This window comes from Diplotaxodon limnothrissa, linkage group LG1, assembly GCF_057381915.1.
Source record: "Diplotaxodon limnothrissa isolate DT_005_m linkage group LG1, D_limnothrissa_male_GT1.1, whole genome shotgun sequence".
NCBI classification, from domain to species: Eukaryota; Metazoa; Chordata; class Actinopteri; order Cichliformes; family Cichlidae; genus Diplotaxodon; species Diplotaxodon limnothrissa.
Genome location: NC_140596.1, coordinates 15,303,154 through 15,326,047, shown reverse-complemented (window position 1 = coordinate 15,326,047; position 22,894 = coordinate 15,303,154). Strand labels below are relative to the sequence as shown.

The window sequence follows — 22,894 nt, the reverse complement described above, 5'->3', positions numbered from 1 at the left end:
ACACTTAAAAATATTACTCCCTTTATGCCCCTTGCTCCTAGATGCCGAAGGGCCGCAACAGCTAATTATTGGTACATGCAGTCATTAAATATCGATAAATTAAGACACCGGACCACTTTGCCTCGTTCATCTCTTTTTACCTGGTGAATAATACACGAACAGGACTGCTTTCATGTGTTACAGTTTAGGTTCAAATCAGTTTGATATTTGAATGCTCGCAGTGACGTCAATAACTTCCCGCAAATCTGTGAAACTAAAAGTAACAGCCTGTTTTGAAAATGTAAGGAGTAGAAAGCACAGATAATTGCTTTAAAATGTAGGGAGTAAAAGTAAAAATGTGTCAGGACAAAAATACTCAAGTAAAGTAGAGATACCCGAATAGTCTACCTATGTACAGTAACGAAGTATTTGTCCCTGCTGTCTTTTTGTCAGAGGCACAACTGACACTCGTCTCCACCCACTCCACCCTGACTTGATGCCAGCAAAATCATGTATCTTCACTACCTTTCCTTGGAGCTTAACTGTTATTATAGAGCTTTTGCTTTGCCTTTCTGCCTCCGCATTGGAGCATTTTCACCACACGGCATATGATCCGTGTGTTGACCCTGCAGCTAAAAAAAGAAAAAGAAGACGTTTGATATTGCAAAGTCATGATCTTTCCGGTTTTGGTTTCTATTGTTCAAACAGAAGCAATGCCCAGACTGAGGGGGGCAGCAGTGCGTCCTCGATGTGTGTCTATTCTGTCGGAACCACAGCGAGGAAGAAATGCGTCAGAGCACTTTTCGACTGTGGAAATGGCGCTCTGCGTTGTTGGAGCCTGAAGTCAGAGGATCCTTTCGTGCTTGTTTGTCAGGTGAATCTCCTAGAGGGCTATCGGTAGGAGAGGTACTTTAAAAAGCAACGGATTATGACAGAGGAAGAAAGGAATCGAGATAATTATAAAGGAAAACGAACCAATTGTGGCTCTGATATAGCCATCAACATTCTCGCACAGGTAGTGTAAACGTTGGTAGCAAAAGCTAGCGGCACATTGCCTCACGTTTTCCAGGTCAGCTTGGAAAGATGTAATCGGGCCAGCTCGGCTCACTAAATGAGTTTATGCCGAGTAAATCCCCACACAGATTCACAATGCGGGCGTCACTTGTGTTAAATAGAAACTAACTCTGCTGCGGTGCTGCCAGAAGCTACAAGCTAACTGCGCTGTCTGGCGTTACGTTTTAACTGAAGCTAAACCACCAAAAGGACATCAGTCCACCTATATACTCAGATTGAAGTAAAACAAGACTCGTCGCTGACAGAGCTGTGTTTTTGCTAAGATGTCAACAATGATAAATGCCAGTTATAGTTATTAGCTGGGGTGGAAAAAACAAACATACCGCAAGTTAGACGCACACTGCTAGCACAAAGTTAGCTGCGTTAGCGAAAGTATTGCTGTACCTCGGGCTAGTTTAGCTAGCCACCCTTACTTTACCTTCGACTAGTGGTTAAAACGTGATGGTTTTAGTTTCAGTCACCGCTGTAGTTGACTTGTTGTAGCACAGACCTGATAGTCTACATGAAATGGCAACAACTTCCAAATAGTTAGTTATGCAGATGGCTAACCTTAGAGTTAGCTTTCTTAACTTTAAGGGTGAAATTGAATAAACTGTAATCCTGCATAACCTTGCAAGCTAACTCGGTAACCTGCTAATGCAAGTGTATCAAGGCTACTACTTATTGTCCAGCACTAGATAACACTTGCATTGTTTCATTTATCTTTTTAATTTTATCACCATTGTGCGTTACTTAGCAATGTAAACAAATGTTTTGATACCATGTAGACGCTAACGAGCCAGACAACATGTGGTTACTGTGGTTTATGGAGCTATATAATGTTTTTATGTTGTCTCACATTTTTCATCATCGCTATATGTACATGTTCTGTCTCGTAGAAAGTTGAAAATGTTAGAAATGCATATAGGTGTCACACAGACTTGACAAATGTTGACACACGTGATCGCTATATGTTTGTTTGTTGAACCCATACGTGCTTTTCAATAGTGTTTTGTTGTTCTAAAAACATTTGCCTCCGACAGAGAATATATATTTATTATTTTGTAAATGTTATATCTGTGTGTTCAAACTCATGCCCTGGCATGTGGCTGCTGGACTACAGGCTTGTTGCGCGGGAGTTCACTTGAATCCAACGTGTTTCCTTATGTGGCCACAGGGGGCGGTATTGGGTACTATTGTGCAAACTAAACGTAACAGACGAATTTTTGTCAGCACTGTATACACAACATAGTAACGCAGATAATGCTATCTTAGTGGAGCACTAGTGCAATGACGGGGCCAGTCGACGGCATATACATGAGCGTACTTGTGTTAGTCATGGTAATAACATGAACTAAACATTAAAAAAAATCTGACACGAGTAAAGTTTTAGGAGTGGTCTGCACTATGTAGAGGAAATTGGAGTATACAGCTTTTGAACCACAAAATAAAATGACCTTGAAATCTCTAGTTTACAGTGCTGTTGATGTAGACCTGTGAATTTACATGTTTTGGTAGTGTCAGTTATTATGAACAGGGGGGAAAAGGCCACTTGAGCAGGTTGGCTACTCTATTATTGTAATAGCGCTTTACTTCTCATCTCACTGTGAGAAGAATGTGCTAACAGATGTGCAGCTGTATGCCACGAGTTGTGGATTGGAAAGCAAGCCCATTCTCAGCCCCAGCTGTCCAAAAGTTTGCTGACAGCATATTTCCTGACAACTGGGGGGGCGCAGGCAGTGTTTTGAAAGAAAGACCTCTTTTGTGTAGAAACCTGGTCAAGCACATAAACCCCAAAGTGGTTTTAGGGATTAGTAAGGGTTCAGGAGGACTTTTTAATTTGTTTTAATTTGTGTTTACTTAATGAGCGAATAGCTTGGCTAGGGTAATATGGAAGGAGGGAAATAGATGTTTTTGACTATTGACAGGGTTTTTACTGGCTCAGAATGCGCCTGTGGGAGATGAATACATACAAATCAAGCCTGAGTTTGTTTCCTTATTTGACATAAATATGTGCATTTTATTTCTGACCCCTTTGATAAATAAAATGTCTATCTTTTTTGTGTAAATTCAACCCAAATTAACAAAATTGGTTTTATAATTTTCCTTTTGGCTCTGCCCATTTTGTAAGCTGCCCCCCAAAAAAATCTAATAATAGTTTTATCATATTTGGCCAAAAGATTGGGTGAAATGTAAATAAAATAATCTTTTTAACATTTATTTATTTCCTTTTTATTTTTATGCAGTGAACAATGCATGACCTGACTGCACAAGTCACCAGCAGCTTGCTGCCTTTCTCAGGAGTGACTGTAGACGCTCTGGGGGAAGATGAGATTACGCTAGATTCTGTTCTTCATGGGAGGTTTACCGTTGGTAAGAATATTTCATTATTATTTTAAGCATTTAACAGCCTTTTTTTCTTCTCTCTTATTTGTAATAGCAAATAAAGGATATGAAATACAATACCATCATCGTCATATGAAAACATGTTATATAATGAACTATTGAAACTATATCACCCGGTGGGAAAAGAATCACTAAATAATACATGAAAATAAATCTGATGAGCTACTTGGTTTATGACAGTCTGACATCAAGAAAAACATTTTTTTTTCTTTTTGTCCAAGTCACTGCTTAATCTGCATGTTTAGGACATGTGGTGTATATTGTCTGACCTTTGACTTTGACACACTTTACTATTGGATGGATTTTTGGTTTGAAAAGAATTTCAGCATGTTCTTGCAAACAAATAAAAGAGCAGATAAGTTATGAATGGAAGCGCAAATGGTAACTCATCTTTCCAGGCTTCCATCCATGAACCAACTTTCACTTTGCAGGACAATAAGAATTTCAAGAACTTGCAACATCATAAAATAAAGGCAGACAGCGATCCAGATGTTAAAGCTGATTGTTTCTTAAATATAAAAATCCATTCATACACACACATAGGTTTTCATTTCTTTTGTTGTTTTTAGTATTTTTTTTGTTAATTATTTTGCTTCACATAATTCTTTTACCGTGTAAATAAGTTACTGATGTTGCAACATCGGGTAATTAAAAGGGAGGAAGAAAATCACCTCAAAATCAGACATACCAAAAGCCTTTTTAAAAATGTTTATTTTTTTGTAGTAATTTCCTGCTTTATCATCACAAGGCTAGCTTTCAGCTTAAACTGCACAATGACCTGCAGCTTTTAACTTTTCTGTCCTTGTCTGTGTATGTAGGTCGCAGCGGGTTGGCCTGGCTGGCCTGTGGACCCCATTTGGAGGTGGTCCATGCAGTGACAGGAGAACGGCTGTCTGCATACTGCTTCAGTGGCGGAGGGGAGCACCCACCCAATGTCCTTGCCGCCAGAGACTTCAGCTGGCTGAAACGGTTCGGGCTTTATTTCATGATTTATTTGGCTCATTTGGATGTGGATGTAATCAGTGAAAGTTCACTATGAAGTGCATACATAATAAAAATAATGACAGTGCAAATGTTAAGTCCTCTGCTGGTTAATTTTAACAGGTCTGGTTTGCTGGTTGGCTTGGAGGAAACAGAAGGCAGCGTGCTGTGTCTTTATGACTTGGGACTGTCAAGAGTGGTGAAGGCTGTTGTCATACCAGGCAGAGTGGGTTGACCATAGTTTTTACTATTTTAACATTTAGACTCAAGTTTCTAGAACTTTAGTTAACGTGAACATTTTCTGTTTTTCTTTTCTAAAACTCTCTTGCATCTAGATCACAGCTATTGAGCCATTAGTGAATTATGGCGGAGCAAGCACGTCAACACAACACCTTCACCAGGGTTTGCGCTGGTTCTTTGGAATTGCGGCCGTAGTAACGGATCTCGGTCACGTACTCCTTGTGGACCTCTGTCTCGATGATCTTTCCTGCAACCAGAGTGAACTTGATGCTTCAGGTGAGAAGTTTCAACGAGGAAGTGACGTGTACTATGCTTTCATACTTTTGTGGATGTCTGTACTTTCTGTTCCCATTTCACCTTTTCATTGTATGCAAACATATTCTGGTAACTAAAGATTGTCCTTTTTTTTCTTAAAGAATCTCTCCCTTTATATTTATTCTGTTTGCAGACCTGCAGGTAGTGACTAAATCTCCTGCAGAAATCCCCAAGCTAAGAGAAGTCAGCACAAGAGAGGGCAGACATCTTTGTCTCCAGCTGAATGGACCCAGTGGAGTTGGAGCCACAGCTCTGCAGTACATCTCTAGGACCAACCACCTGGCAGTAGGATTTTCAGATGGATACTTACAGCTGTGGAACATGAAGACTTTAAAGAAAGAGTGAGTGCTAGTATTTCTTCCGACTTCTATCCGTAGACTTTGTGTAAAAGATGTGTTTATTTTGCAAGTTGTAGTTCCCACTAGAGTCAAAACAGTAAGAATAGCATGTTTAGCATATATATATATATATATATATATATATATATATATATATATATATATATATATATATATATATATATATATATATATATATATATATATATATATTTATATTTGCATTTGCCTTTCTTCCATTGTTTATTGCAGATACCACTCACAGTTAGAGGGTGGCAGGGTGCCTGTATATGCCTTCACTTTCCAGGAGCCAGAGAACGACCCCAGGAACTGCTGCTACCTCTGGGCGATCCAGTCTTCGCAGGATCTGTAAGTTTTGCCTTTAACTCTGCTTTAGTTTACAAACAAGTATTTTTAAGAACTGCTTCCAGCCAGACTGTGTGTGTGCATTTGTTTGTTTGTGTTTATTTCAAGTTCTTATTTTCCTCTGCATCCTTTTACTCCCACACAGTGAGGGAGACGTGGTCACCCTGCGCTTGCTTCAGTTGGCCTTCAGTGAAAGAAAGTGTTTAACTTCTGGAAAGATCCTCTATGAGGTCTGTATTGCATATAAGAAATAAATGTATATTGATTTCAAATAGTGAATCCTATACTGGGCAGATCCCAGCAAATGCACAGTGTATTCCTCATACTAACTATTAATAACTGTTACATCCTTTTTTAAAACATTTTTTTTATCTTACACTCACACAGGGTCTCGAGTATTGTGAGGAACGTTACAGTCAGGATTTAAGTGGCACGGCTTTCCCTCTCCGGGCACAGGCCACAAACACCCGCCTCCTGAGCTGCCAGACTATTGAGAAATTCAGACCTCATCCTGACAGGGACGACAGCATGAATGAAGGTATTTAAAAGCACTGAACCCTTCTTTACACAGCGTATCTAAACTTTATCGTCTTTATTACTTTCTTCAATCACTTCACACCACACTTTTCATCTATCCTCTGTTCTTTCCCTTTCCAGTTGCATCTCCAGACACCAGTGTGTCCATCTTTACCTGGCAAGTCAAGGCCTACGGCCAAGGAAGTCTGTCTACCTACATCGGGGTTTTTGACATCAACCGCTGGTACCACGCACAAATGCCAGACTCTTTAAGGTAAGTGATTTCAAAACATTTGTTGTGTTTTCATTTTTTTATTTTATGCATGTTTTAGTTTAGTATATTAATGTAATGCATTTTTGTACTCGTTGTTTTATGGCAGAACGGGAGAGTCTCTGCAGATGTGTCCATACCTTGCTGCTTGGTCTCTGGATCCAGTGGTGCAGATGGTATCTCCACATGTCTTCCTAGATGTGGTGGTACATGAGCGCAGCCTGAGCAGGGGCCTTCCCTTCACTTGCCCTCCACCAGAACAGTACTTTAACCCCACCACTTATAACTTTGGTAGGTTTAACACAACACATGCACCACAGCCTTGGCTTGGAAACATGCAAAAATGTAAGCTTGTATTAGCCTCTAAAATGCTTCTTTTTGAATTATAATATGACAAATGAGTTTGGTTTGCTTTTCTCCCTCTCTCTTCTTCCTTTCTTCCATTTCAGATGCTACTTGTTTGCTCAACTCTGGAATTGTGCACTTAACATGCTCTGGGTATCAGAAAGAGGCAAGTTTCTTGTTGTTCACCTCATCATTGTTTTGGGTTTTTTTTGTTGGTGTTGTTTGTTTTCTTTCTCTCTCTCTTAAATATATAGGCATACATTGAAGTTAAACTTATTTTAAACCCACAATCATTTCATTTTTGTCATTAAAACCAGACCCTGGGTTTTTTGAAGAAAGCTGCTCCTTGTTCCAGTGACACCATCTCCACTAGCTACTCTCACTGCCTTATGTCCGGCCTACTTTCATCCCGTCTGGCTGACACCCAGCCATCCAGCCTGTCTCAGGTACATGCAGACTTGTGAGCGTCACGTGGACCCCACTTTTTTACTTCCTCTTTTTGTATAGATTATTTGAAAAAAGATTTTCTTAAAAATTTACAAGTGAAATATTCTTTTTTTTTTTTTTTATTCGTTTGTATTCTCATCTTTGTTCTTCAGGAAGAGCAGCTTGATGCCATCTTGTCTACAGCGGTGGAGACTAGTTCCTTGGGACTGATAACTGGTTGCATTAAGCAGTGGACTGCAGAAGGTACAACTAAAAATAAGATTTATTTAAACTGCTCATGTCACCCAGTTTCACGGCATACATGATAGTTATTCACAAAGATACATTTACCTGTTGCATACTTGTATGTTCTATTAAATCTGTGCTAAACTCTTCTCTGTACAAATTGTAACCACCTATATTGATGTTAACGCCTCCAAATTCTCTTCTCCTTCAACAGAACAACCAGGCTCTGCATTGAATCTGCGCTACATCCTGGATTGGGCCTGGAACAAAGTAGTTCAGACCAAGGAGGAACTGGATGGCATCTGTATGTTTTTTTTTGTTTGTTTGTTTGTTTTTGTTTTTTAAACATGTTCTATTAAATTAGAAAGTTACTTTTACAAACCGGATGTTTAACTACATTTCAAAAGTTTCTCAACCTTCAATGTGTACTAGTGATAAACTAAAACTATATGTGTATAAATCTTCTCCATTCCCTTTAATACATTTGAATAGATTTGAATTCATATGTTTGCATAACCCATCTGTGCAGCACCTTTCATTAGATACCGGTACATGTTTGCTCTATTCCTTGTCAGAATTTTACATTATTTGTGAATGAATATTTATTTATTTATTTACATTCCTGTGCTTGTGTTTGCAAATGTATTTTTAATAGATCCATTTATGTGATCCTCTGCAGGTTCACCGCTGTTTGACAGCTCATCTAACTTCACAGACCCTCAGACCATGCAGCTGCTGCAGCACACTCAAAGACTGCTGAGTAACCTCAGTGCCATTTTCCACTGTCTGCTCAGTGAAGCTCAGGAGCTCACACAAAAAGGTGCCCTGTCCACACAGTTGCATGTACAACTTTTATATTTTGCTGTCGTGTTGTTGAAACTGCTTTAACTGACACGTCAACACATATTGGTACTTATTGGTACTTTTAAGTTGTAATGCGATATCCTTTGATTAGTTTTGTTTAGAAAGCTTTTATGAAGTTTAGCCATTTGTGTATTTTGATTGGTTAGCTCTTCTGGCCGAAGGTCCAATGAGCACTGTACCTTAAAAGTCTCCATCCAGCCACAAGAATTACTACTCCTCCTGGAGTGTTGATCAGATTTTAGTGAATCTTTGACTTTGTCCATGACTACAGGTCCATATCTAGAGTAGAATAACTAAAAGTAGAATAACTGCTGCCGTAGTGTGGTCAACAACCTTATTTAATGGACTGCAAAAAATGCCTGCAGTTCTTTTTATTGATTTATCAAAGCCTTTTGACACACAGTTGTGGTTTTGGTGTAGGGAGATTATTTTGTCCCGAGTGTGACCTGCATTTGTGATCCAAGGAAGAGAATGGATGGATGGGATTTTGATTTTCATTAGATTGTGAAATAGAGCCAAACAGTGATGACAACAACATATACAACACTTTCTTTTCATACTTTACACTTTGTAATAAACTATGATTTGTCATGGATCGTGAGCTCCTTTGTCACTAACATTCATTTATGTTCTTGTTTCAGGTCTGGTGGGTTTAATGAACAAGAATATGGTGTCCAGTCTCATCTCCAAGTATGCTCAGGTGGTCCTTTGGTTCTGTCGTACTGGCTTGCTCCCTGAGGGTTCAGGTAAAGTGATGCTGTCATACGTAATCTGAAAATGTATCAAATGAAACCCCTATGAAAAAATGGAAAAGCATATATTTTTCAAGAGAAACACATTTAAGACCAATTAACAACGTGTCACTAAATAAGTGAATATAATAAATGTGAGAGCACTTAAAAAAACGACTGGTTTTGTTTATTTCTGCAAAGAAACATGTCCGTTATAACTAACCCCTGGTTATTTAAGCAAACAAGGAGGACTAGGTTCTTGGAGTAACTAGTCCACATGTCTTCATTAGTTTGTTTATTTGAACTTTATTTTCAAATTATTTGCAACGACTAGAAAATTATTGCTGTATTTATTTAAAAAATGTTTCTCCTTACTTTACTAGATGATGATGCTCTTCAGATTTCCAGGCCTTTCTATACTCACTCGGTCATCAGCAACTATTACACCATACGCAGGGAGGAGCTGACCAGGCTGGCCAAGTGAGTAACAAAAGGAGTTTGGGTGTACATGCATTAAAATCTAGGCCTCCTTTATAACAAACGCAAACGTCTATGAGATGTGCCCGTTCCAGGTTTACGAGTTGTCTCCTGTTTTCCTTTGATTATGCTGACCACCTGCTGTTTTCTCAGGGGCAAGTGGTGCGCAGACTGCCTGATGATCGACGGTTTAGTTGGCCAGTGTGGCGAACGCTTGACGAACCTGTGGAAAAGGGATGAAGGTGGAACGGGGCAATACCCACCACCTACGCTGCATGTAAGAATTTAAATCTATATTTTACTTTATTCATTTTATTTTTAAACAAACAATACTTATTATTTAATATGCTTTTATAATTTTTAAGATTCTCAATTGTGTGATTTTGCAGGCCTTGCTTGACATATATCTGCTGGACAACATTGATGAGGCTGCAAAACATGCGATTGTATCCTTCAACTCATACTGTCTGTTTACAGAATCATATATCTTCAGCATGTATGCATTTTAACACTATATACACAACTGTTAGATTGTTAGTGATTATTTTTAGACCATTAACTTCAGTCAACTTCAGTAAATATTAACACAGATGACCATCTTAAGCACTAATTTGAACTAGCAAAACAGGCTATCATCATTTGTTTATTTCACTCATGTATTCAAACATTTTCACTTTATAGAGTGAGATGGTGAAAACGCTGTTCATATTTTCATATCTTTATTCTTATGCTTTGTATGCTACACATTCATTGTATATCCTCCTGAGAACTGAAGGAAAAAAGTATCTTTCAGTTTAATTTTTATTGTCCACTGCAGAGGACAAAATGAATTGGTCGGGTCTCAGGAGGATATGACAAAGTAATGAATTATAGGCACTGTTATGCTGCTGTTTAAACACTTATTTACAGTTAGACAATACATTCCAGTGACCCTAAAGTGGCAATGCACTAAAAATGTATTTACAAACAACAACATACACATAACATAGACCTAATGTTGCAGTTAATTTTGATTTTAATTTTATTCCAAATAATATATATAGTTTCTAAGGATTTGAGCGATTTATAAAAATAGTTCCCAGTGGCTATATTGACGTTGATAATCCTGCTATCCCAGGTAGTTTATATGGTATATTTCATCAGCACATCTAGAAATTGGGGGAACGGACACACGCTGTGATCATTATAGTGAGATTTTAACTTGATTCCTTTTGCTTGTATGAGCCTTGACCTGTTGTTCCAGGTGATTTACCTCTTGTTAGATGTCATGTACTCCTTCCCCAATAAGGACGGCGCATCAGTGGAGTCTTTCCCCACAGCTTTTGCTATCCCTATTGGACTCATTAAACTAGTACAAGGCCTATGGCTCCTGGACCATCATGACCATCAGGTAAAAGCATTGATTGGAAACCATTATTATGCATCGTAAGCAATAGAAAAGAATGGGTTTGCGTGCTGCGTCCTATGTGAAAAGGCCTTTGCTAACTCAGAGACATGTGCATGTATAATCAGACCTCATGATGTGACAGGTTTTTTTTATGTTTATCCTTCAGTAAGTGTAATGTTAATTCCTTCGTTTTTTCCTCATCAGAGTTCGTTTGAGCTTCTTTTGCACCCAGCCGCTTCTCAGTTTCACTTTGAGTGGCAGCATGAGCGCGTTCTGCAAGCGCTGATGTGCCAGGGCCAACAGTCAGTGGCTCTACGATACTTCCATGTCACAAAACCTGCGGTTTCCAACACTTCACAGGCCAAGCTTTGCCTGTCTGTGCTGTTGCACAACAGGTACGTTTAATGCATTAAAGTATTTATTAATTCTTTTAATCTCTTTACAAGTATGCAGCAGCTGCTTGATCTTCATTAACCAATCTGTTTGCCCTCCCGCCAGGTGTCTCATAGAAGCATGGTACCTCCTCCGGCAGCACTCTAATCGCCTCAACATGACTGAGCTGCTCGGTTTCCTGTATGAAAGCTGCCAGGAGTTGGGCCTCATCAAGGAGCTGCTCAAGCTGCCCCTGGGCCTCAATGAACAGGTAGAGAGATGGTGAAAGCACTGATAAAAAGTTGGTTGTGAGATTTCTGATTTGTTTTCTTATTTATTTATTTTTAATTACATTGTAATTGTTTCACCTTTGTATTTTTAAATTATTGCTTAAATCCCTGGTTATTGGTTTGTGTTTTAGGAATGTTTGGAGAAGTTTCTCCAGGGGACAGGTGGTCTCCAGAACAGAGAACTACTGATGGTTCACTACCTTCAGCAAGCAAACTACATCCCTGCTCTGCAGCTCAACCACACCCTGAGAATGAACTTAGTGGTATGTTTGACATATAGAAGCTAATAAAATGGAAATGGTAGAAATTCTGTGACTATTAGATTTATATAGAAATAAGCTTTTTCTAACCATGTTCTCTTGTTTGTGCTTTTGTTTTTTAATCATAGAACGAACGAGACCCAAAGCTTAAAGAACGATCCAACACCAGGAACACCATCCTGGATCTGTATGGCAAAGTTTTGCCGAGAGTTCAGAGGAAACTGGCAATGGAGAGAGCTAAGCCCTACCAACATCCCAACACCATCCACAGAGAAGGTAATGAGACGCTTCATGTTTGTAGCAGTTCACCTCAGTGGAAACCTGTTTTCACAGGACTGTGTTGAAGCATTTACAGAGTATCATAATAATCCCGAAGAGGGTTATTCAGCAAATGCACAATGTTTTTTCTTTCTCTGTCCCAGTGTCCCGGCCACAGCCACTGTCAACCATCACCAAACACACTGCTAAAGAGAAGGTAATGTCCAGGGCTGGTTTTATCAACAATGTCCTGAGCAAGATTGAAGAAGTGTGGTTAGGCAAAGGAGCTACACCACAGTGCTCTCCTGCTAACAGGTCAATATAAAATACTAAAATTGCATCTTGAAATTAACTTTTTAAAAAAAAAATAATTTGCATTTTGATTTATTTAATTTGCTTATTGCAAATTGTTGCCTGGTCATTTTTTCCAGCCCCAGGGCAGCTGAGGTTCCTAGCTCTAGCTCTAAGCCATCCTCCATTGGCCTTCCTGAACCATTCCTTGGAACTCCAATCACCATGACCTCCAAACGAAAGTCAAGGTACATCAGTGAAACTGAATCGTATAATACGGATTTTACCGATCATGAGGGGGAAACGTTGATATTAACTTGACGTGTTTGTCCATCTGACACAAAGTTGACTTTCTAATTTATTTTTTCATTTCTTATTTTATAAAGATGTTAATATTAAAATATGTTGTATAAATATTAAAATATCTGGTTATTGTACTCCACGTAATGTAAAATTTTGGTAAGACAGTATCCTAAATTCATGTTTGTGTTCCTCCTCCCAGGCTGATCGATTTGGTGGTTCATCCTTCCTGTCAAACACCTCGGCCTCTTCTCAGCCCTCCCAGACCTCCCAGTGCCTGGGTTTCACCCAAGAGTGTTAGCAAAGCACCTGAACTCTGTTTGCTGCAAACACCTCAGGTTGTCAAGGTCAGTAGATGAATTTAGAATTGCTTGTTGTTATGTAGTCCAGGATTACAGTATTCATATTTTCTATGCTTTTTGTGATATTTAATAGTTTATGATAATACTGTGGAGTATCTTTAGTATTTTGTTACTCACACTTTTCATGTGTTTTCCTCGTCAGCGAGCCCGGGCCTTGGCTGCTTCTGGCCCAGTCTTCTCAGCCTTCACTCCCCAGTCCATCCTGCGCAGCAGCCTGAGGCCCACACCCGTTGCCACGCCTTCTGCTTCACCAGGTCGCTCTATTACACCTCCTATCCGCAGCAAAGAGAACCGTATCACCTTTATTGAAGAGTCAGAATCCCCAGAAGTTGAGAAGGGCATCCGATGGACTAATGGGGTAAGAAAAAAAAGGCACACGTGGAACACACAGAACCTCTTTTTTCCATTTGTGAGGTTGCAGCTAATTTTAGCTGAGCATGTTAATAGGGGAACCACCTGGCTCCTTTTTTTTTTTTTTTTAATTATCTTAAACAAGAAAAAAAAAACTAATTGTGCATTATGATGGTCTAATAAATAAACTGTGTCTTCCAATCATCTCTGTTTTTTCTGTAGATGGCAGCAGACAGTGAGATTAGTCGGCTGACCAGAAGCTCGGCACTGTCCAAGGCCACACGTAAGACCTGGTCATTACAGCCTGCTGAAGAGGAAGAAGATGGAGATGAGGAAGGGGAACAACCACATGTAAAGTTCTTGCCTTCAGAAGGTGGAATTCCCTCACAGCTGAAACGCTCCGAGAGCGAGTTATCCTCCGCCCTTGAAGGCGCTGCAGAACAAAAACAATCGGATGCAACACAAACACATCTTAGTTTTAACCTTGACACCAGCACAACATCTGTTCGGTCAACAGACACCACTCTAGAGTATTTTGATGCTCCTCTTTCAATAAACAATGAGGAAAAGGATGGACATGTCAGTACAGAGAAAGATGATGATGATGATGATGATGTAGTGACGGTGAATGTTAAATTCTTGGCTGAAAAAGAACCCGCGGCAACAGCCGAGGTAATGGCCTCACCAGCAACTGAGCAAACCCTTCCTCTGACGTCAGAGGATTCAGAAAAGGAAGAAGATGACGTAAGGGAAGAAAATACACCAGAGGATGTGATGGAAGTTGATCTTGACCAGGAGGCTAAAACTGAGGAAGAAATTCAGTCTAATAAAGAAGATGATCTGGACGTTGAGTCAAGCACCAAGCAAGATGCTGCCATTGTTGACCAAAATGAGACATCTATTCATCTTCAAGGTAATTTATTCTTATTTGTTTTTATAGTTTGTTTTTTCAGAACTGATTTTTGGAGCAGGTTGCACTGCACCGAAATCCAAAATCATGATTTTGAAAATACGTTTGGCAGTACTTCTCTCAAACATTGCTTGACAAAACATGTATTCTACTAGATCGTGACCAGGGAACTGACAGCGCAGACTCTAGCACTGACGCTGAATCTCAAGATCTCCCAGTTAGAGACGAGGGCCGGGATGTCCAATCAGAGGCCACAGAGTTCAGCGAGCATGCTGAACCTCCTGGACTAACTGAAACGACAAGTGAAGAGGCAGATCTGGAACAATCAACAGGTCCACATTTCAACTTATTAATCTATATTGTAACTGATAAAGTTAAACGATTTTACCACATTAGATTAGACTATAAGGATTCGCGATACTCGAGGTGGTAAAAGGTGTGAAGAAAGTCTTCTAAAAATTGTTGAAGACATACTAATTACTTTTATCTGTTGGTTTCAAATTAAAATTACTTCAGATTCCAGATTTTTATTATATTGAATAATGATTTTTTTTCTTGGGCAACTACATGATAATGATGGTGATTACTGTCTTTTTGTGTTGTTTCTTTAAAGTTTAATAAAGTTGCTGTTTTTCCTTCCATCAGATCTGACAGAGTTTGTTCAGAGGCATCTGTTTGGTAGTGATCTGTCTCCTCCACTCACCCGCTCAGCAATCCACAATACATCACAGAACCAGCCTTCCTTCAACAGGTAAACATAAAAAAAAAAACAAGAGAAACAAGAGAGCCGTTTAAAGTCATAGCTACGAAGGAGTATTTAGGGTCACATTAAGAAAAGAAATATTATTGATCATGTTGAGAATAAAGTCAAAATTCTGAGAATTAAAATTGCTATAGGCTCTGAGTTAGTGAAATCGTACTTCAGAATCGGTTTTAGTGACAAGGAAGGAAATGATGTCTCTTTTAGCACATTAACACAGCAGGGTGATCAGTAGTGGCGCAACGGATCAAAAATCTCACGGTTCGGATCGGATTACGGTTTTAAGTCACGGATCGGATCAATTTTCGGATCAGCAAAAAAAGAAAAAGACAAAATTTTAACATTTACTTATTAACTTATTTAAGTATTTTTTGCCTATTAAAACGTTCAACTCAAGACTCATTCCACGGAATTATATAAAATCAAATTAAGGTGCAGTATAGGGCAGGGCTTTGTATCTACCACTCCGCTGTGATATAATGAGTGGTCACGGTCATGTGGCTTTCCGTTGACCTGGAGGTCCACCCATTTGTAGTTGCGCAACAGAAGATGCCTGGGACAGTTCAGCCATAACTTTAAACTTTTCCTGCTCATACATGCCTGGGTACGATCTTGTCACTGAAGTGGACGCGCAACGGGATATCATAGCATGGCTCAAGCACGTTCATCATAGTTTAAACCCCTTGTTTTGTACAAGGGAATACGGTCTCCCGTCTGCAGCTAAACACCCCAGTAGCTTTTGTAATAGCTTTAGCCCGGTCGGAGTGGGCAGCAAAGGGCTGCTTAAGTGCCGCAAACTCCTCTGCTCCTCCACTTGGACCGCTAGCGCTGGCCATAACGATCGCTTGACAGACTGACCACGCGCACCATACACATACTTTTTTTTTTTCTTCTTTTTCGAATCTTCGGATCACGTGCGTACCGAACCGTGGAGTGGGATCGGTTCGAATTACGGATCAACCGTGATCCGTTGCACCACTAGTGATCAGTATAAGGACGCTGAAAAGATGGTGCAGTCGGAAAAACACAAACTTGCAAGAGTGGGTTGGTAATGGACAGTTGTGAGGTTAGCGACGGTTAGACCCTTGTGCAATTAAGAGGATGTATGTTGTATCACAAGACGGCTGATCAATTTGTTTCACTAAATGCTCTAAACAAACAATTTTGTAGAGGATGTAGCAAACGTGGCAGTTTGCACATTTCAGCTTTATTCTCAAAATGATCAATGATATATTTTTTTCTTGATGTGGCCCTTATACACCTCCGTACATAACCCATAAGGATACGATACAATAAAGATTAACTGTAAAACCGATCATACTAGATTTTTAGTCGTTGGTTCAAACATTCAGTTCTGTGTTTTTTACCAGAGGAGAAGGAAATGTTTTTAGGAACATAACTTGTTTCATTTGCTTAAGTACTGAATTGTTGTTTTGGTGCCAGGACCAAAGCTGTAGTTTATCCAGGTTTTGAGAATTAAATCTTGACTGTTCTAAAGGAACAAGAATGATCACAATCTGTTTACCAGTCGGTGTACTGCTAGCATGAGTTTGTTTCACAGTAGGATGTTATGTAACTCGGTCTTGTTGTTTTCAAGAAGTTAAAAATGGCTGTTGTTCTCACTCTCTCTCAGTGAGCCTTTAGGTAAAGATGAAGAGGAGACGCAGGCCGATGCTGAAGCTCCCCCGATGTTTACCACCCAAAAGTCTGCTGCTTCTGTAACCTCCTCAGAGCCAACTGGCACCGATTCCCACTGTGAGGAAAACTGTACACGCATTTCACATCAACAGTGGTGCTATTAATATTACAGTGCTGTTTTACAAATTTCTTCTCTGCTTCTGTTTAATATCTCATAGCTGTTGTGAGCGTCAACGACAGTGAAGACCTTTCTAGCTCTGGGTCTGAAGACGAGGAGGATGAAGATGAGGAGGAAGTGTCAGACCAAGAAGATGAGGAGGAGGAAGAGGAAGAAGAAGATTCTGGTAGTGAGGTGGAGATCATTGAGGAGGTCCCGGGTACTGACAAGCTGCCATCCCTCCAACCCAGTCCATCCTTTGTACAGCAGAGCCACACACACTTCTTGCAAACACAAGCGGAGCAGGAGGCTGCTGTGTTGTCTCTGATCACCCCAAATGCAGAGATGAAGGTAACAAATGTAGGCCTGAAGGGTTTTGTGTGTCGTGTAGTAGATGGTATACAATCTGAGCAAGTGGAAATTCATTTGATTATTTTAAAAATGTAGTCATGTGTAAATATTTAGACACATTTGCGACTTTTTCATTTGAGGATTTTTTTTTCATTTTCGTCAGACAGAACAAAATGTTTGAATACGTCTTGTTTGTTTTTTAATTTTGTACTTAAAATCTTTCATAAAAACTCACTTTCTGTGTTTGCTTATTTATAGATGGTAGATGAGGACATAGAGGGTGAAGTGGTTATGGTGAGACTTGGGGCAGATGATGGAATGATGGATCCAGATGAAGCGGTAGAGCAAGGATTGCCATACATGGAGCTCAAACCTTCTACCACCCTTTTGGTACCCGTGGAGCTCGTGGAGGGACAGCACGGCCTGGTTGATGGAGCTCAGATGGATCTTCCTGAGCTTCGTCCAACTGTTGTGGCTGATGAAAGTCACGGCAGTTTCTCCTTGATGTTGGATGTGGATGAGGATGGAGATAAAGGGATAGGCATACTACCTATGGAGAATAATTTGCAATCGTGTGACCCTTCGATTCAGTATCAGGTTATGGATGCTAATGAAATTCTGGCCAAACCTGAGGTTATTCTTTTGAGCACAGAGGACCAGGATATCACCCAGTGTGAAGAAGCCTCACAAGAAGAGATTGAAATGGTTGATGGGAACTATATAGATGGCACAGAAATTGTTCAACTCCAAGCTGACTTTGAAACTGAATCTACTGAAGCAAACCAAGAGTCAGATGATGCTAAAAAGCAGAAGGCTGCAGAGTTGGTAATGTTGACTGAAGACCATGAGTCTGCTGCTGTTTCAGTCTCTGTCCCAGCTACATTGGAAGAATGTCTTGCAGCCGTGGAATCTCTGGCACAGGTAGAAGCTGCTGATGTAGCAGTGGAAGCAAAGGACAAACACCATCCTGCTGAGGAGTGGGAAGAGCCTGAGGAGAATGGCACTAGTGCAGAAACGGAGCCTATCACGGAAGAAGAGGAGCTGCAGGACCGCAAATCATCAATGGAGGCAGACGAGGAAAAAGATGAAGAAATTAAAACGGAGAAGGAAACGCAGCAGATAGGTGAGGGAAGCACGAGAACAGATGAAAGTGTTGAAGAGAAACCTGTAAAGCAGGCTTTGAGCTTAAACAGTGAGCTGGATGAAGAGCCTGTACAAGAGCCTACTACCTCTCAGAGGAAGAAGACTCCTTCCACTCCAACACGGAGGATGACGAGGGGGAGGATGGTAACTTTTATCTCTCCTCTGTCAGAGGAAGCAAATGAGCCAGAGGACGACAGGGAAATGGAGGACACAAAAACAAGCACTCTGGTCCCTGCGTCACCGAGTCGTACACCTAGGAAAGGTAAACAGGCTAAAGAAACCAAAGTCCCAGCCAGCACACCTCGAAGAAGTACCCGCAAAACACAGCCAGAGCTTCCAAAAGAAGAGGACGAAGAGGTTGAGGTCATGGATAACAATACTTCAGTTGCGTCAACCTCCAAGGCATCGTCTCCATCCAGACGTTCGCAGAGGGTGGCTGCAACAAGGACCAGTCAAAGGACTCAAAGTGGCAGTGAGGTGTCTACAGCCACAGATGATGAAGTCAAACACGAGGAGGAAGTTAACGTAATAAAACCAAGTCGACGAACAAGCTCAAAGATTCCAACCCCATCCAAACACGCAGCATCTCAGGTAAAGACTCCGAGGAGGTCCAGCCGAAGGATTACGAGTAGCACTGAAGTGGTGGCGACGCCGCTTGAGATCGTGAAAGAAGAACACGAACAGGATGAGGTGTTTGCCTCTCCTGTAAGACGGAGCTCCAGAAGGACAAAGACGGAAGCATCAGAGACTTTGTCCACTGTGCTGGAGAAAGTAGAAGACAAAGAAGAGCAGCTTCCTAGCCCTGGCCGGACAACTCGACACTCAAGCCAGATTAGCCTAACTGTATATCCACAGGTAAGAATTCAGAAAGCTGTCTATAATCTGTAAAACTGATATGCTGAACCTTGTAGATTATATTTATTTAACACCAGGACTACAAAACTGCACAGATTATGTTTGCAGATAGGCTGCTCAAGTATGATCTTAATATTTGAAGCATATTTCATGAAATGCTTTTATTTTCATTTTTGATTTTCACCTCTAGTTATCATGCATGCCTTTTTATATATATATTTTTTCATATTACATGTTGCAATCCCAATCCATCCATCGTTCATTTTTTACATTTAACATTTCCAGGTGAAACTGGTTCCTGTGTCGCTTTCTAAGAGTCCAGAAAAGACACAAGGAGAGACGACTGCTGAAAACGCAACAGAGACAGGAGATTTACACGAGCCCGAACCGCCCAGAAGTGCGAGTCGAACCAACTCCCGTCGCCCCACTAGAAGCAAACTTTGGGACCACCCAGAGGAAGATCTTCCCCTTTTGAACTCACCGTTGGAGGTGGACTCTAAGACTCCTGTTGCTGATGCCCTTATCAAGAGACTTAAAGATGAGGAAGAGAAGCAGGAAGGTATGAATTTAACTTAAAATATGGCTGTGTGGGAGAAGAAAAGAACAGTCGGTGTGAAGCTGTATGTACCAACGAGTTCAAATTAGTGAAGATTACAAAGAGACTGAATTTATTCTACTGCATGCTGGTTTAACTTGTATGATGTGCATGTAGAATTCAAAATGTGTTGATCTAAAAGTGTAACCTCTTAAACAGATGATGCCATGGTTAAGAAGGCGCTGAGAACAAGCAAGAGGAATAAAAAGTCATCAGTGGAGCAGGTTCACTCCCCGGGGAAAGACTGGCTGGTCCCACAACCTGAGGATGATGAATCCAGTCCAGGCGAGAATTCATTCATCTATTCCCCCTCGCGAAGACGAACAAGAGGTGAGCCGAGTATCAGTTTCTTCATATTTATTTATTTTTCTGTAAATGGTTGTAACCCTTTGTTGTGTCTGTGTCAGCCCGAAGAGCAGATTCCTCTGAACAACGTGAGGCGCCCGTCACTCGCAGCAGAGTCAAAGTGCAGGTAGGAACTTCAACTTTGTTCACACTTGATTTCTTTTTCTATCCTAAAGATAACGAATCTCTTTTTTTTTTCTCTCTCTCTCTTTGCATTTGTTTATTTTGTTTTTATATATCTCCCCCGTCATAGTTATTCTATCAGTTATGAGCCTTTGAACCAGGATGTTGGACGCAGCGCACACAAGAGTTTAAACCACTGCTCTACAGAAGCTAGATAACTAAGGGTTGTAACAGAAGTACTGATGAATGAAATGAAAGCTCTTTTGAAGATGCCATTTTTCTCTTTTTTCCAGGATGAAATGTCTTCAGAACATAATGTAGAAGTCGAGAGAGACGCAGGTGCTACTAAAAGCAGCAAAACAAACAAGCGAACTGCCAAGTAAGAAACTACATCCTACACCGAAACACGGGCAAAAATACAGCGTCATAAAATGAAAGTAAACTATAGATGGATATATCTAGATATCTGTCATAGATAGAGACAGAGAGATATATAGATATAGAGAGATAGATCTAGATAGGTGCAGGAAATGCCGCATATATATAAAGTAATGTTCATAAATAGTAAATAGAGGCTGAGGTTTCCTGTTACAAGTCTGTACTGTGGTGGTGTTAATGACCGAGTTAGCAAAACAAGTAAAAATACTTGCATACACAGGTCACCAAGAAGGAAAATTTATTATTATTATTATAAATTATTTAATTTATATTCATATGTATGTCAGTTGTATCTGTGTATTTTTCTATTTTGTTTATTTAACATCTATATCAGAATCAGAATACTTTATTGATCCCTAGGGGAAATAATTTTTTGTTACAGTGCTCCATTATAAACAAACATTAACAAAGACAGACAATACACTAACTAAGAATAGCACAGTATATACAGGCATATATATACATAAAAGTCACATATTAACAAAGAAAATGTGCAAGAAGGGTGTAGCTGTTGCAGTAAACAGTGTGTTAAGTGGATGAGTTGCACAGGGAGATGGCCACAGGCAGGAATGATTTCCTGTGTCTTTCAGTGGTGCTTTTCGGTAATCTGAGTCTTGGCATTAATACGGATTATACATCACATTGGCAGGTTTTATTTTAACTGAAATTTCCATCCCCCCAGATCCAAAGCTGTCGCAACGCCGCTTCCCTTTGCAGAAGTCGAACTGATCTCGCCTCTGCCCAGTCCAGTCGATTCGATGCCACGAGCACCGAGGAGGGTTAAAGAGGGAGAGGAACCGACCACCAGCAGGAACCTTCGACGTAAACGTGTCTTGGACACAGTTTTTACAAAACCTGTCACGCGGAGGAAGAAACTATAGGAAGGTTTGCGGCGGTTTTTAACCAGTGAACCTCAGACGGCTGCATGGACATTTCAACCACCTCAGCTGTGAGCTGTCAAATAAAAATGTATGCCCGAACTCGAGACAGTCGCATTTCCTCAAAAGCCTCACAGCGCTGCAGATTCAAGATTGACTTCCCTGTTGGGAGGAAATCAAAAAAGCAATGCAGGCAGAAAAATCTATTTTTGGGACTAGGCACGCTGGTGGTTAGCAGCGTGTGAGAGACTATATTTTTGGAGTTTACATGTACTTCTTTAACTTGATTTCATTCGCTTTTACGTCTGTGGCCATTTTGTGCTCGATGTTCTGCTGCAGCCCTCGGCCTGATTCTCTCCACGCAGAATGACTCAAGGGAAAGCAATCATTGTGGATTTTTAAAGGCTCCCATTAATACAACCAGAGACTGAAACGAACTTGCCTCTGATTTAAAGAGGTTTTATTTACATTCTTTTAAAATTTGTTGTTGTTTTACTTTTAAAAGTTCAAGGCCTGCTGTTTTTTCTATTTAAGAAGAAAAGCAACCAACCCAGTGGAGATACATTTCTACTGCTAAATTTGTATATAGTATTTTGGTTTTTTTGCTATGTTCCAAATAAAGTTAATAAATAAATAATAAACAGTTATGTTGATTCTGAATTTTTAAGTGTCTCTTGAATGCATTTGGTCATCTAATCATACTGCCTATGCCCTAGTCTTAAATTAAACTTGATTTAAGAGATATTCTGTGAAAGACAGCACTGTTAGCACGTTTGGACTGTAAAATGTTATGGGGTGTTGTATATTGTCTAAAACACAAAACAAACTTGCACAACGGTTTGCTTATGTAAAACTTGATTTGGGACATGTTAATAGGTTTGATTAAATTCATCGTAATCAACATCTGACACATAGGCTATTTTCTGATGAATGTAGTAGAATGTCTTATTTTTGATGACTGCTCTTTGATAAATATGGCAAAGCTTGAATATTTGTGTTGCGTCTTTCAATTCAGTGCAATTCACCAACATAAAGGTACTATTTGGTATTACCAGAAAGGTGGTTTTTTTGGGATATGTTGCAGCTCAGTGATGGAGTAAGAATTGAATGTCAGCCTCCTTATGGCCAGGAAAAATCGGTGGTTCCTGTTTGAGTCTCTTGATTGGAATGCAACACCCGCAATCACTGGAAACCACTTTTGTTTGCAAGGTGCACTGCAGCCAGCCAGGTTCTCAGACAGTTTGGCAAAAGTTTGCAAATGACTGCTGTCACATTT

At 40.1% G+C, this 22,894-nt stretch overlaps 1 protein-coding gene across 1 annotated transcript; it reads left to right on the top strand.

Annotated features, from left to right (window-relative positions):
* Window positions 1-790: 790 nt before the first annotated feature.
* On the top strand, window positions 791-22,063 carry ahctf1 (AT hook containing transcription factor 1). The gene is made up of 40 exons (XM_085369778.1): window positions 791-994; window positions 3,279-3,405; window positions 4,257-4,407; window positions 4,543-4,645; window positions 4,755-4,935; window positions 5,108-5,315; window positions 5,565-5,681; window positions 5,824-5,908; window positions 6,066-6,216; window positions 6,336-6,468; window positions 6,575-6,756; window positions 6,915-6,976; window positions 7,128-7,256; window positions 7,410-7,500; window positions 7,697-7,786; window positions 8,162-8,302; window positions 8,988-9,092; window positions 9,461-9,557; window positions 9,708-9,831; window positions 9,944-10,000; window positions 10,798-10,944; window positions 11,146-11,336; window positions 11,440-11,584; window positions 11,735-11,866; window positions 11,992-12,139; window positions 12,286-12,436; window positions 12,553-12,660; window positions 12,915-13,059; window positions 13,217-13,432; window positions 13,648-14,338; window positions 14,491-14,667; window positions 14,981-15,086; window positions 16,729-16,850; window positions 16,952-17,241; window positions 17,500-19,239; window positions 19,525-19,798; window positions 19,994-20,164; window positions 20,242-20,306; window positions 20,596-20,681; window positions 21,423-22,063. Exons 2-40 carry the CDS (start codon window positions 3,285-3,287, stop codon window positions 21,619-21,621), a joined length of 7,632 nt encoding a protein of 2,543 aa, XP_085225904.1. The 5' UTR covers window positions 791-994; window positions 3,279-3,284; the 3' UTR covers window positions 21,622-22,063.
* The last annotated feature ends 831 nt before the right edge of the window (window positions 22,064-22,894 follow it).

Excerpts from the sequence above, each read along its gene's own strand:
- ahctf1 (XM_085369778.1), top strand. The coding sequence starts at position 3,285 with ATGCATGACCTGACTGCACAAGTCACCAGCAGCTTGCTGCCTTTCTCA. Across the intron at positions 4,936-5,107 it reads GAGTGAACTTGATGCTTCAG|ACCTGCAGGTAGTGACTAAA; the intron begins GTGAGAAGTTTC and ends TTCTGTTTGCAG. Across the intron at positions 17,242-17,499 it reads CCCCAAATGCAGAGATGAAG|ATGGTAGATGAGGACATAGA; the intron begins GTAACAAATGTA and ends GCTTATTTATAG.